The sequence below is a fragment of the Olea europaea genome, chromosome 3 (assembly GCF_002742605.1).
Source record: "Olea europaea var. sylvestris chromosome 3, O_europaea_v1, whole genome shotgun sequence".
Lineage (NCBI taxonomy): Eukaryota > Viridiplantae > Streptophyta > Magnoliopsida > Lamiales > Oleaceae > Olea > Olea europaea.
Genome location: NC_036239.1, coordinates 15,074,616 through 15,086,358, shown reverse-complemented (window position 1 = coordinate 15,086,358; position 11,743 = coordinate 15,074,616). Strand labels below are relative to the sequence as shown.

At 34.0% G+C, this 11,743-nt stretch overlaps 1 protein-coding gene across 1 annotated transcript; it reads left to right on the top strand.

Moving 5' to 3' along the window:
• Positions 1–8,365: 8,365 nt before the first annotated feature.
• Positions 8,366–9,132, top strand: LOC111391653 (putative invertase inhibitor). The gene has a single exon (XM_023016906.1). It carries the CDS (start codon positions 8,548–8,550, stop codon positions 9,106–9,108), a length of 561 nt encoding a protein of 186 aa, XP_022872674.1. The 5' UTR covers positions 8,366–8,547; the 3' UTR covers positions 9,109–9,132.
• Positions 9,133–11,743: the final 2,611 nt, after the last annotated feature.

The following is an 11,743-nucleotide window of genomic DNA, read 5'->3' as shown; positions in this document are numbered from 1 at the left end:
CTTTATGTCAGCATGTTTTATTCTATCATGATATACAGGATTTTCACTAAGGTGTATGATACTTTGATTATCAGTAAAGACTTTTATATAATATTTTGAAAACTAATTTCATTTAATAACCCTATTAACCTCATACTTTCTTTAACATCATCACATGCATCAATATATATTTAGCTTCTGTTGAAGATAAAGCAAGTAATTTTTGCAATTGTGATTTCCAACTGATGCAACCACCACACAAAGTAAAAATGTAAGAGGAAGTAAACCTTATTTTGTCTATACTCACTAGCAAAGTCAGAGTCATAGTAACTCTTACGAATTATACCTTCATTGTACCTTTTATAAAATTATCCCTAAGTCATATGATCATTTGATTACGCCCAAAGTATAATGCGGTGATTGTAGTATAGCCTTGGGGTATCGATTCCACAGGGAGATGAGAAAATTGCTTAAAGGATTTGATAAATTAGTGTATTCATCGTGATATGTATGGAAATAAATTATCAATTTAAAGAGGGGTTTAAATATCAATATGCAAAATAGTGAAGCATCAGAAATTCCTCAATTGGTTCAGTTCAATCAATGTTGGTCAATTACGCATTTTACTCAATTTGAGATTTTCATCCCAATACTCTAATTGGAAGATATGACATTCAATACACTTCAATTCTACAATAATTTCAAAATTTAGATTTTCCACAATACGTTACCACTTTAATCTATTGGAATTATATTCGAACACAATCATATACATCTAGCATAGGAAGGTGAGGAATTACACAAAGGAGATAATTGAAATCAAAACTCAATAAATAATTCAACCCTTCGATAGAAAAAAACGTGATTCAATCTATGATGAATTTAATACAAGTTGAATCAATTTCAAACAAATTTATGAAAACAGGGAATCCAAATATTAGAATTGTTTAATAATAGAAATCGCATTACATGCATGAAAACGTTGAAATACCGAATACCGATGGAGTTCATTCCTTGCTTCATCAAGAATTTTCTAGCATTCTATGGAGTTTTCTTGTGGCAAAAGATGAGAAGAATGGTTTCTAGATCAATTTTCCACGTTCTGGAATGTTTTTAGCCTAAAGAAACATATGAAAATGTGTTTACATAAGTTGTGGCTTGAAATTCGGTAATTGAAGATTCGACCCAAAATTACTTCTATGCGACTGCATAGTGGAAACTCATGCTGTCACATAGAACAAATCAATTGCTACCTCAAAATCTCTGGAGCCTTTTATGCGGTCGCATGATTTGTGAATTATGCGACCGCATAGTTGAAAAGTTTTTCTCCCCGGACAGCTTTTAGTATTTTGGCCATAACTTTTCCTCCCGATGTCGGATTGATATGATTCAAATTGCGTTGAAAAATTAACTTAAAGGAATACAGCTTTTTTCAGATTTCATCTTCCAATTTGATCATTTGATATGTCAAAAAGGGTCCCAATGTGAGGTTGAAAATCGGTGCGTAACTTTTTCGATTGGGAATTGGTGTGTCATCATACTTTGACGATATTTCATCTCTTCGATTTAGTTCCTCATCCACTTGACCTCTAACACTTTTGAATCTTTATCATAAGGTTAGACACAAGTTTGGAGTATTTGCACTTTAGTCCCCAAACTTTCATTTTCTTCCACTTTGATCATTTTTCGTTCTTTTTTCCCAAATTTCACATTTTCTACCAAAATGCAACCCGAATCAAACATAAGTATAATAAATGTATTTTAGTATCAAATAATCACACGAATACAATAAATAAGAGGGGAGAATATTATATTTTACTCTCTTATTATCCTTGATGATACCTAAGCATCCATTTAACTGCTAACTAGTGAGTTTCACCTAGGTTTGTTATGAATTTACTCAAAATACTTATTCCCTGAGCTAGGTCTAGTATAGTACACACCATAAGGTATGTGATAGATCCTACTGCATTAGCATATGGAACATTTTTCATTCTATTAAGTTCATCTTCAGTTTTACGTAATTGATCACTTGATAATTTGAAATGATTTTCAAGTGGCAAGGATACAGGTTTACATTCAAATATAGAAAATTTTTCTAACATTTTCTTCTCATAATTTCCTTATTTAAAAAATAGTATGCAATTATTCCTGGTCCTTTATATTTCCATTCCTAGGATTCTTTTTGCTTTACCTAAATTTTTCATTTCAAATTTTGATTTCAGTTAAGACTAAACATATTATATTTCAGACTTATCATGGCAGGCAAGTGACATATCATCGACATATAATAGCAGCTAAATGGATTCAGGACCACCTAAACCTTTGAAGAAGAAACAGGAATCATAACTGCTTTCGATAAAGCTCAAAGCTTGCACATATGATTAAAACTTTATATACCACTGCCTGGGGGCTTGTTTGAGCCCATAGAGTGATTTCTTTAGAAGACAGACCTTTTGGGCTTTCACTTGACTTGATACCCCTTTAGCTGATTCATGTAGATTTCCTCATCAAGTTCACCGTTAAGGAAAGCTGTCTTGATATCAAGTTGGTCTAACTCCAAGTCAAAGTGGTCAGTTAAAGCAAGGAGAATTCTAATTGAGGTGTATTTTGCAATTGGTGAAAAAATTTCATCGTAGTCTACACATTCCTTTTGTGTAAAGCCCTTTGCCACTAATCTGGCTTTATACCTTTTATTTTCTGAATTAGAGTCCTCTTGTTTTATTTTGAAAATCCACTTAAAATCAACTATCTTTTTATCATTTGGTTTGTCCACTAACATCCAGGTTTCATATTTAATCAAATAATTCACTTCTTCATCCATAACTTCCTTCCAAAGTTTTGAGTCAAAACAACCGACAGTTTCTTCAAAAGTATTTGTTTCAGAATTCAAGGGATCTAGTCCAGAAAATAAGGTGACAAAATCATCATTATTGAACCTGGTAGAGAGTATCCTATTTCTCCTCTCTCTATCTCTTGTAAGTTGATAATTAGCTAGGGATGGGTTGACAGAGTCAAATTCACTTTCAGGTTCAGTCTGATCACCTTCAAATTCAGATTGAGTACTCTCCACTTCAATCAAATCATTCTAATCCTTAGGGCCTTCTAATTGATTTTTCAGGATAGTATGCTTTATAGGTGTGGACACATTTGATTTTAGTTCTGATAAGTTATGGCATGGCATATCTTTTTCATTGATTATAACATTTTGACTTTGACTCTAAAACCATCTTTTTCCTTAACCAAAGTCTACACCCTTTGGTTTCCTCTCCATAGCCAAGAAAAACACATTTTATTGATCTTGGTTCCAGTTTTTTCTCATTTTAATGAGAGTAACCAGCATAGCCAAAGACTTTCAATTTACTGTAATTTGGTATAGTTTTTGACCATAATTTTCCAAGTACTTTAAAATTAATGGCATTGGATGGACTTCTATTTATAAGATAAGTTGTAGTTTTGAGGGCTTCCCCTTAGAAAAATATTGGTAGACCAGAACTGTGTAATATTCATTCTTTCTGCAACACCATTATGTTGCTGGGTGTCTGTCACAGTGTGGTTCTTAGCATGACATTTTCCTTACAAAAGGAATCAAATTTAGTATTATAAAATTCAAGTCCATTGTCCGTTCTCAGTTTTTTAATTTCTTTCTTGTTTCGTTTTCAATCATTAACTTCCATTGTTTAAAGATTTGAAAAATATCAGATTTTTGTTTTAACAGAAAAGTCCATGTTTGCCTCGAAAAATCATCTACAGTAAGTAGATAGAATCTAAAACCACTTAGTGTATTTGCAGAGGCTGGTCCCCAAAGATCAGCATGTAAATACTCTAAGATGTATATGGATTTGTGAATTCTAGGTTTAAAAGGTAGTTTTTGCAGTTTTCTAATTATCTAGTCTTCACAAGAATCTAACTTTTCAATGTGGTTCTTCCCAAAACACCTAAGTTTATTCAAGAGAATGAGACCCTTTTTCTGAAATGTGGCCAAGCCTTTTATGCTAGATTAAAGACTCATTTGATTTAGAATTTACATCTATAGAGGTGGAGCCTACTAAACGTTAGGCACAAATATTGTAAATTCCATGTGTTTTATGAAAGGTGATGACTTCCTTATTGTCATCATTTAATCTTATAAGCCATTTATGAATCACAATGTTATATTTATCATCTAACTCCCCTAGGGATATCAGATTTCTTTTCAGTTCAGGCACATATTTGGCGTTGTTTAATTCAAGTAAATAGTTATTATCTAACATTAGTTTCAATTTTCCAAATCCTTTAATTTGACAACTCATGTCGTTTCCCATTTGAATTTGACCTCTATTAAGATCAACAAATTTAGTAAACCATTCCTTAACTGGACACATGTGGAAAGTGTATCTAGAATCAAGGATCCATTCATTTGGGTCTCTTTTGGGTGTGTTGGTAAGAAAAAAAAACCTTGAATGTCAAGTTCATTTTTGCAGGCAATGGCTGTTGAACCATCAGGGCTAATTCTTTCTTTTGAATAAGAAATTTTCTTGAAACAATCCTTTATTAGATGTCCAGTCTTTTCACAAGAAAAACACTTCATAACTTGGTTCTTGGTTTTAATCTGACCTTTACTTTTGTCCTTATGTTTTGGTTTTTGAAATCTGCCCTTATTAGATGAAGTGAAATTACATGCTCTTTTTCTTACTTTGGTTTTGTTTCTCCTTTATGTGGAGACCTTCACCAATTTTAGTAACTTTGAACTCTGATTTTAGTTCAAGTTCTTTATTCCCTAGGGCAGTAGTGATAATATAAACAGTAAGGTTTTCTCTCCCATATTCTAAGGCGTTTCTAATGTCTCTGTATCTTTCACTAAGTGAATTCAACAGGCCAACAACCTGTTGATCATCAGAAATTTTCTCATCACAATTTGCTAGATCTTGAGTCAATTTTGTATATTTGACAGTCTTTTCTTCTAGAGTAAGAGATGTATCAAATCTGAAATTATAAAAATGCCAAAGCAGATGACATTTATTAGGCATAGTCTTAGTTAGATACAAGGACTCGAGTTTAGTCCAAAGTGTCTAAGTATCAGTAGTTTCCCCAACTTTTCTAATTACACTGTCAGAAAGGTGAAGAAATATAGAACTCCAATTTCATCAAGTTCTTGCCTTCTATAGGCACTAATTTTTGTACCCCAGGTATTATCTAAAGCCCCACATCTCTGTTGTAAAAATATTGTCTTCATTTTTTGACGCCAGATACTTAAGTCTCTAGTACCATTCCAAGTTGGGACTTCAAATTTTTGTATTCATGTATTGACAAATTTAATCACAAAGTAACAGATATACAACACACAGTGTATCTCCAATTCAAGTGGTTTAGCAAAATTACATTGAAAATAAGTAGGAGGACAGGATAGATGCTGTTGATTATAACTACTTAACATGCAATTTACAAAATTACAGAGAATTATAATTAGTAAGTGTACGTGTTAATTTGAAATAGGTCTAAGGAATTATTATCCTGGATTCCAATGTTCCCCCAGATTCCTAAATCCTCAAGGGATCTTGGACAAAGGAAAGCAATGACAGACTACTTCCCCTAATGACTACTTTCAAAATTAACAGATACAATTAATAGCTTTAATAAGAAGGATAAGAAATTACCAGAATTTGAAACCTCAAATTTTCAGTATGGAGAGTGTAGTCATATTACTAAAATTGAACCAACCAAGAAGGCAATTAGTCACAGGACTTAGTAGCACTCAGAAGTGAGTCAAGAACTAAACAGGAATTGGAGTGAGTTAACTCAACTTGCCAAGACTCAGTATGAGTTAAAGACTCAACAGGAATTGGAGTGAGTTAACTCAACTTGCCAAGACTCAGTATGAGTTAAAAGTAGAGTTAACAAAACTCAGTGTAAACAACAGATCTGAGCAAGTCAAGTGCGAGTTTGAGGTTTTAATAGAAATTTACAACAAGTCTTGATGAACAAACCCCAGTTATACGAATCTTGAGGAACAAATCCCCCAGTAACAGAGTTATTTATGAAAAAATCCAACCAAGAGTTGGATACAGTATGGATAAAAAACGAGTAGGTTCCAGAAAACAAATTTCTCAATAGAGACACTTTTCTTTCTTTTAAAAAAAGATGACAATTTGAAAGTATTTAAAACGCTCTGATACTACTTATTGGTCCCATTGCATAAAAGCTTTTGTTTGAATTGTTAAAATAACACAAAATACAGAACATTAAAGAACAAGAACACAGAAGATTTTTCACCCGTAAAGGGTCTAGATGTTCAGTCACAAAGACCTTCTCATCCGTTGAGCATCGACTAAGCGATTAGGCTCTAGATCCACTAATATCACCAAGAAATTGTACAAATGTATGAAGAAATCAATGATTTCTTCAAGTTCTTTCTCGCCTCTCCTTTTACAAATATGGTCACCTAAATCTCTCATACAGATCGTACTAACCCTCAATACTCAACAATACAAAGATTACATCACGAATATGAAAATTACCAATTTTAGAGAAACCCTAGTTCACACACAGAAGGAACATTCGAGAAAGGAAGAAAAATGAATAGTCTCTCAATGATTTCTTCAAGTTCTTTCTAGCCTCTCCTTTTACAAATATGTTAACCAAAATCTCTCATATAGATCGTACTAACCCTCAATACTCAACAATACAAAGATTACATCACGAATATGAAAATTGCCAATTTTAGAGAAACCCTAGTTCACACACAGAAAGAACATTCGAGAAAGGAAGAAAAATGAATAGTCTCTCTGCGTCGAAGAGTATAAATACCCAGACGAAACGACACAGGTCAAAGGATTGTAAATGAGCCACGCGTACGGCAGATAGCAGCCCTTAAGTGAGGCATAAGTCGTGTAACTAAGAAAAGCGATTAATCAACTGGGCCTGGTAAATTACAATTTAATAAGACCAAACACTTTAACAAAATAGTGAGGCAGCCCAAGTCATAACACGGATTTTATTAATCAACAAAGTTGCATGTTTCTATATTTTTCATTTCTTCTTCTCTATTCATTTTTCCTTTCTCCTTCTCTTCGATAACCATTTTGCAGTAAATCAAAATACAAGGAAAGACCACAAATCTCTCCTCTTGTCACGCTTCTTTTTCCGGCTTTTATATTTATATACGTCAAACTTCATGTTGAATTTTAGGATAAGGATTTTCTCTTAAAAGTTAAAGTCACATGTTTATGTTGTGTTAATGTTTACTGCTTCTTTCCTTAAAAGCATACTTTATAGTTTATAGGCACTGAATAGAGCATATTGTAATAGATGCGTGTAAGCAAGATATTGGAGGGTCCCAAATCTGTTGGTCTAGACTCTCTAGATCCTGGATTATCGACCAAAACAAAGCAAATCCATTATTGACATGAGAAAAATAGGTCGAACGTGAATGGAAACTAATATTTGTCCCGACTATTACAAAAAAACAAAAAGGTAATAGTCATAAGACCAAGTATGAAAATACTAACGTTCGATATAACTTTTCAAACGCGAAGATAAAATATTTTGCCATTATTTGGTGGGGATTAAAATTAAATTTTAATAGATCTGGATAAAAATTGATGAAATTGTGATTAAAAAGTTGTAGACTCCATGAAATATGAGATTTAAATTAATCATTGATTTTGACTTAAATTAAAACTTAAATTTTAATCCCTATCGGAATTTTATATGCTCGATAATCAATCTTATTATAATGGAGACATATTTAGCTATTCCCAAGAATCTAATTTCCATCAATCTTATTATAATGGAGACATATTTAGGCATTCCCAGGAATCTAATTTCCATAGTCAAAAAGGGGCTTTAGTTATGTGACGTTGAACAACAGCTTTTGCAAAGAATCAAAAGAAAAACCTAAAGTCCCTAAACTGTTTCGTTTTAATTCGTCACTATCCTACAAACTTATCGGAATAATCATAACCAGCAATAACCCATTATATATACCATTTTTATTCAAATCTTTACTTAGAATATTTAGATGCCAAAAGATTATGTTTTGCTGGCAATTATTTAGTTGAATAATGTTATTACAAGGACACGGTGAGAATCTTTAATATAGAAAATACTGTGCACAAGATGATAAATAATAATTTATTTATTTTTTTCCCTTTTTAACCGGGTATAATATTATCAATCGAGTCTATAACCGTATCCTAAAAATAGTCTATTTCGAATTTTTGTTTTGATTTTATATAATGATATTGAGTCTTGACGATTGAGACTTAGAATAAAATTTTGTTTAATTTTAGAAGTTAGTATGACTTGGAGACTTTTGGTCGAAGGAAAATCTTATATTTCGTATTTTATATTGGACATCAAATTCATACGACGTTATATTTCTTAATTATGTCAATTCTTATTCAGTCGAACATCTTAAACACGTTTCTTTACGGAGGCAATGGATGTTATTGGTCGAAGAAGACATTTATTTTCCAAACAACCCAAGAAATAATCAAACTGCACATGTACTCGCTTTGATATATAAATCCTCTTATCCTCTCATGGGGAGAGAAAACAAGAACACACACCAGAATACCTAAGAAAAAAATGACTTCCTCCTTCTCTTTGATTCTTCCAGCCCTCTTCCTCTCCTTCCTGATCTCGACCCAGCCCGCGAACTGCCAGAATTTAATCAACGAAACGTGCAAAACATTGGCTCGTGATGATCCAAACATCAACTACAACTTCTGCACAACTTCCCTACAGGCAGCACCAGCCAGCCAGTGTGCAAGTTTACGTGGGCTTGGGAAGATCTCAATCAGACTTGTGCGTTACAACGTTACAGATATGCGGTGTTATATCAAACGATTGATGAAAAACAGGAAGTGGGATCCTTATGCAGAACAATGTTTGAAGGATTGCTTTGAACTTTTCTCTGATGCAATCTCTTCTGTGAAGGATGCCATGAAATATTACAACTCCAAACGATATGATGATGCTAATGTGCAAATAAGTTCAATAATGGATGCTGCTACAACTTGTGAAGATGGATTTAATGAGAGAAAAGGCTTAGTTTCTCCATTGACAAAGAGAAATCGCAATACTTTTCAACTCTCTGCTGTGGCACTCTCTGTTATGGATGTGATTCGGAAAGGATCAGACGTCTGATGATTGATTACATTTTGATGATCATTTTCTTTTCTTGATTACATCGGATTTCTTTGTTTTTGTCGTTTATAAAATATAAAATTATGCATATGAGTGATATTTGTCCTTATTAAGATGTTAACATATAAACCATGAAGCTGCTGGTCAAGAGTTCTAACCTTTGTTGAAAAGCATTCAATGGAAGAGTGACTTCTACTTAATATTTTGTCTTAGACTTCATTGTTAAACTAAATAATGACCTTCTATAGTAATTATTTAAAATAATGCTATCCAATAGTAGTGGTGCTACAACATTAGTCTATGTGGCATTATGAGATGAGTTTAGTTAAAAATAAAATTATATGATTCATTTAATTAAAAATACCACAAGTGCTACCTTAAACACAGTAAATTTATGTGATTCATTTAATCAAAAATGCCACCAGTGTTGCCTTAAACCCCAGTTGACCTAAATAACATTACTCAATTATTTATCCAAACGCGTTATGTTGACCTCACTTTTTGTAGGGGGTGACGTGGTGAATTGATCGCAGCTTCTTTAGCATTCACGTAAGCTTTGGTCCTACGCACTAGAGCAAACCATTAAAGCATACGGCCAGACTCCGAATGGGGGAGGCGGCCACAAACACTCTAACAATCAAGTTGTTGGAATATATACTTGGGTGTGGGATTAGCTTAGAAATTAGTTCTATCAAAGTAAAAAAAGGGGTTCAAAACTAGGGTGAATACAAGAGCAAGATAAGAGAGTTCAGTGTAGTATGGTTTGATGGTATAAACTTGCCTTACTTTTCAATGGAACTAGACTTGAGTTTTTATAGTAGAAAGTGACGAATATGAGCCAATGGATGAATATACACGTGGCTTCATCCTTGCGATGGGACACACTTGTCACAAGTTTCAATCAATCATTATAAGACCATGCTGCATTGAGTATTTTGGCCAAGTCGGCCAAGCTGAACCAATGTGCATAGGCCTCTTGGCTCCACGAGTCAAATGGGCTGGTTCATTTGTAAAGCCCACCGGTTAGCCCTCAATCAATTTGCCAAATTTAGGCATAAATTTATTGTAATAATTATTTTTAAATATTTTGTTGTCACTTTGTCATATTTTATTTGTAATTTATTGTAAGAATGTTTTTAGTTTTTTAATAACTTTTGGGATATTTTTTAAAAACCAAGAAGTTCGTGGGTTGACTCAATTCATGGTGAGCCCAACCCATTAGCCAAACTGATCCACACTTCTGGGAAACAAGTCTAGCTTGACTCGACTCACAAGTTGAAAAGCTCGTGGTCATATTGGACATGAGCTGAGTCGAGAGTTTGGGCCTATGGACGACTCAATTATGTCCATTGCCATTTCTAGTTTGAACTTATTGGACTTTGATATTGTATTGAAGCTTATGTTCCATCTTATAATGTAAATATTATAAGGATCAAACACATATATGTTAATTTTTTATTTTTACATTTAATTATGTGAGAATATACTTTTCTAATGCTCTAAATTTACATTTTAGATAGCAAAAATCGTGAATAAATATAAAAAATATATTCAAGTTTAGAATTTGTTATCCCTATATGTTACTAGATGTATTTGTTACATATTGACACATTGGTCGACCCACTGGGGCCCATGGCCCACCCATACGAACCACGTGGCATGGTCGTTGAAGCTATTAGGCCAACAAGGAACACAAAACATCGAGAAACAACACCTGTGAATTGGCTCAATTGCTGGAAGGCTGAGGTGGTCCACATCGAGGCCCAAATGCCGAAGTCAAACTCCAAAACACCTTTGACATCACTCTTTCCTACTTGAATGATTGATGGGACACCCATCATAGAGTGCAAGTGAGACATCTTGTCAAGCATAGTGGCGACTTTGCCAATTAATAAATGTATAGCCGGCTAGGAAGTCAAACGTGATGCGTAGAATTTGACATGTAAACTAGTAAGATGAGGCCACGATTCAACTTGTATTGTTATAAATACTTCCCCATGCAACCCATGTAAAGCTAATGCAAGATTCAATACAATAACATACACTACACATTTTACTCTCTTGCAATACATATGAGTTCACATACATATTCAACAAACCACGATTGGTAATTATTTTACAGTCGTTATCCAAATGTATCGTCGGATTTCGAACACTATCATCTCGTACCTTTGAGTTCCTCCCGCGCTCTAAATCTGCTCATTTCAGACTGTCCACGTATCTAAGTGTGTCGGACTAGACTTGCGTGTGCACGGGTGGGTCTAGTATCTATTGCGAAATTTTTTGGGTCAAACGATTGGCATCGTCTTTGGGAAACCATACTATAACTATGAGCAATCATGTGGAGAAAGCTTACTAAAGAGGAACATTTGAGCATTCTCTTTGAAAAAGGATTTGTCCTTGAAAAAGAACAAGAGGAAGCCCCATAACTTGGAAAAACTTGGAGTCGAAACACAGAAAATGCGCTCGGATGAAGATGTACCCCCAAGAAGGGTAAGAGAAAGCATAGGAGCAGCCCCACCAGCAGCTTGTCACAGGCCCCAACACCATTATAGGAGAGTTGGTACGAAAATGGCCGTCCAGATCTCTAGGGAGATGGCTGTAGACATAGGAACATCACGAGCCAAAACATGGC

What these genes read in the sequence shown, in the direction of transcription:
- LOC111391653 (XM_023016906.1), top strand. Translation starts at nt 8,548, where the DNA reads ATGACTTCCTCCTTCTCTTTGATTCTTCCAGCCCTCTTCCTCTCCTTC.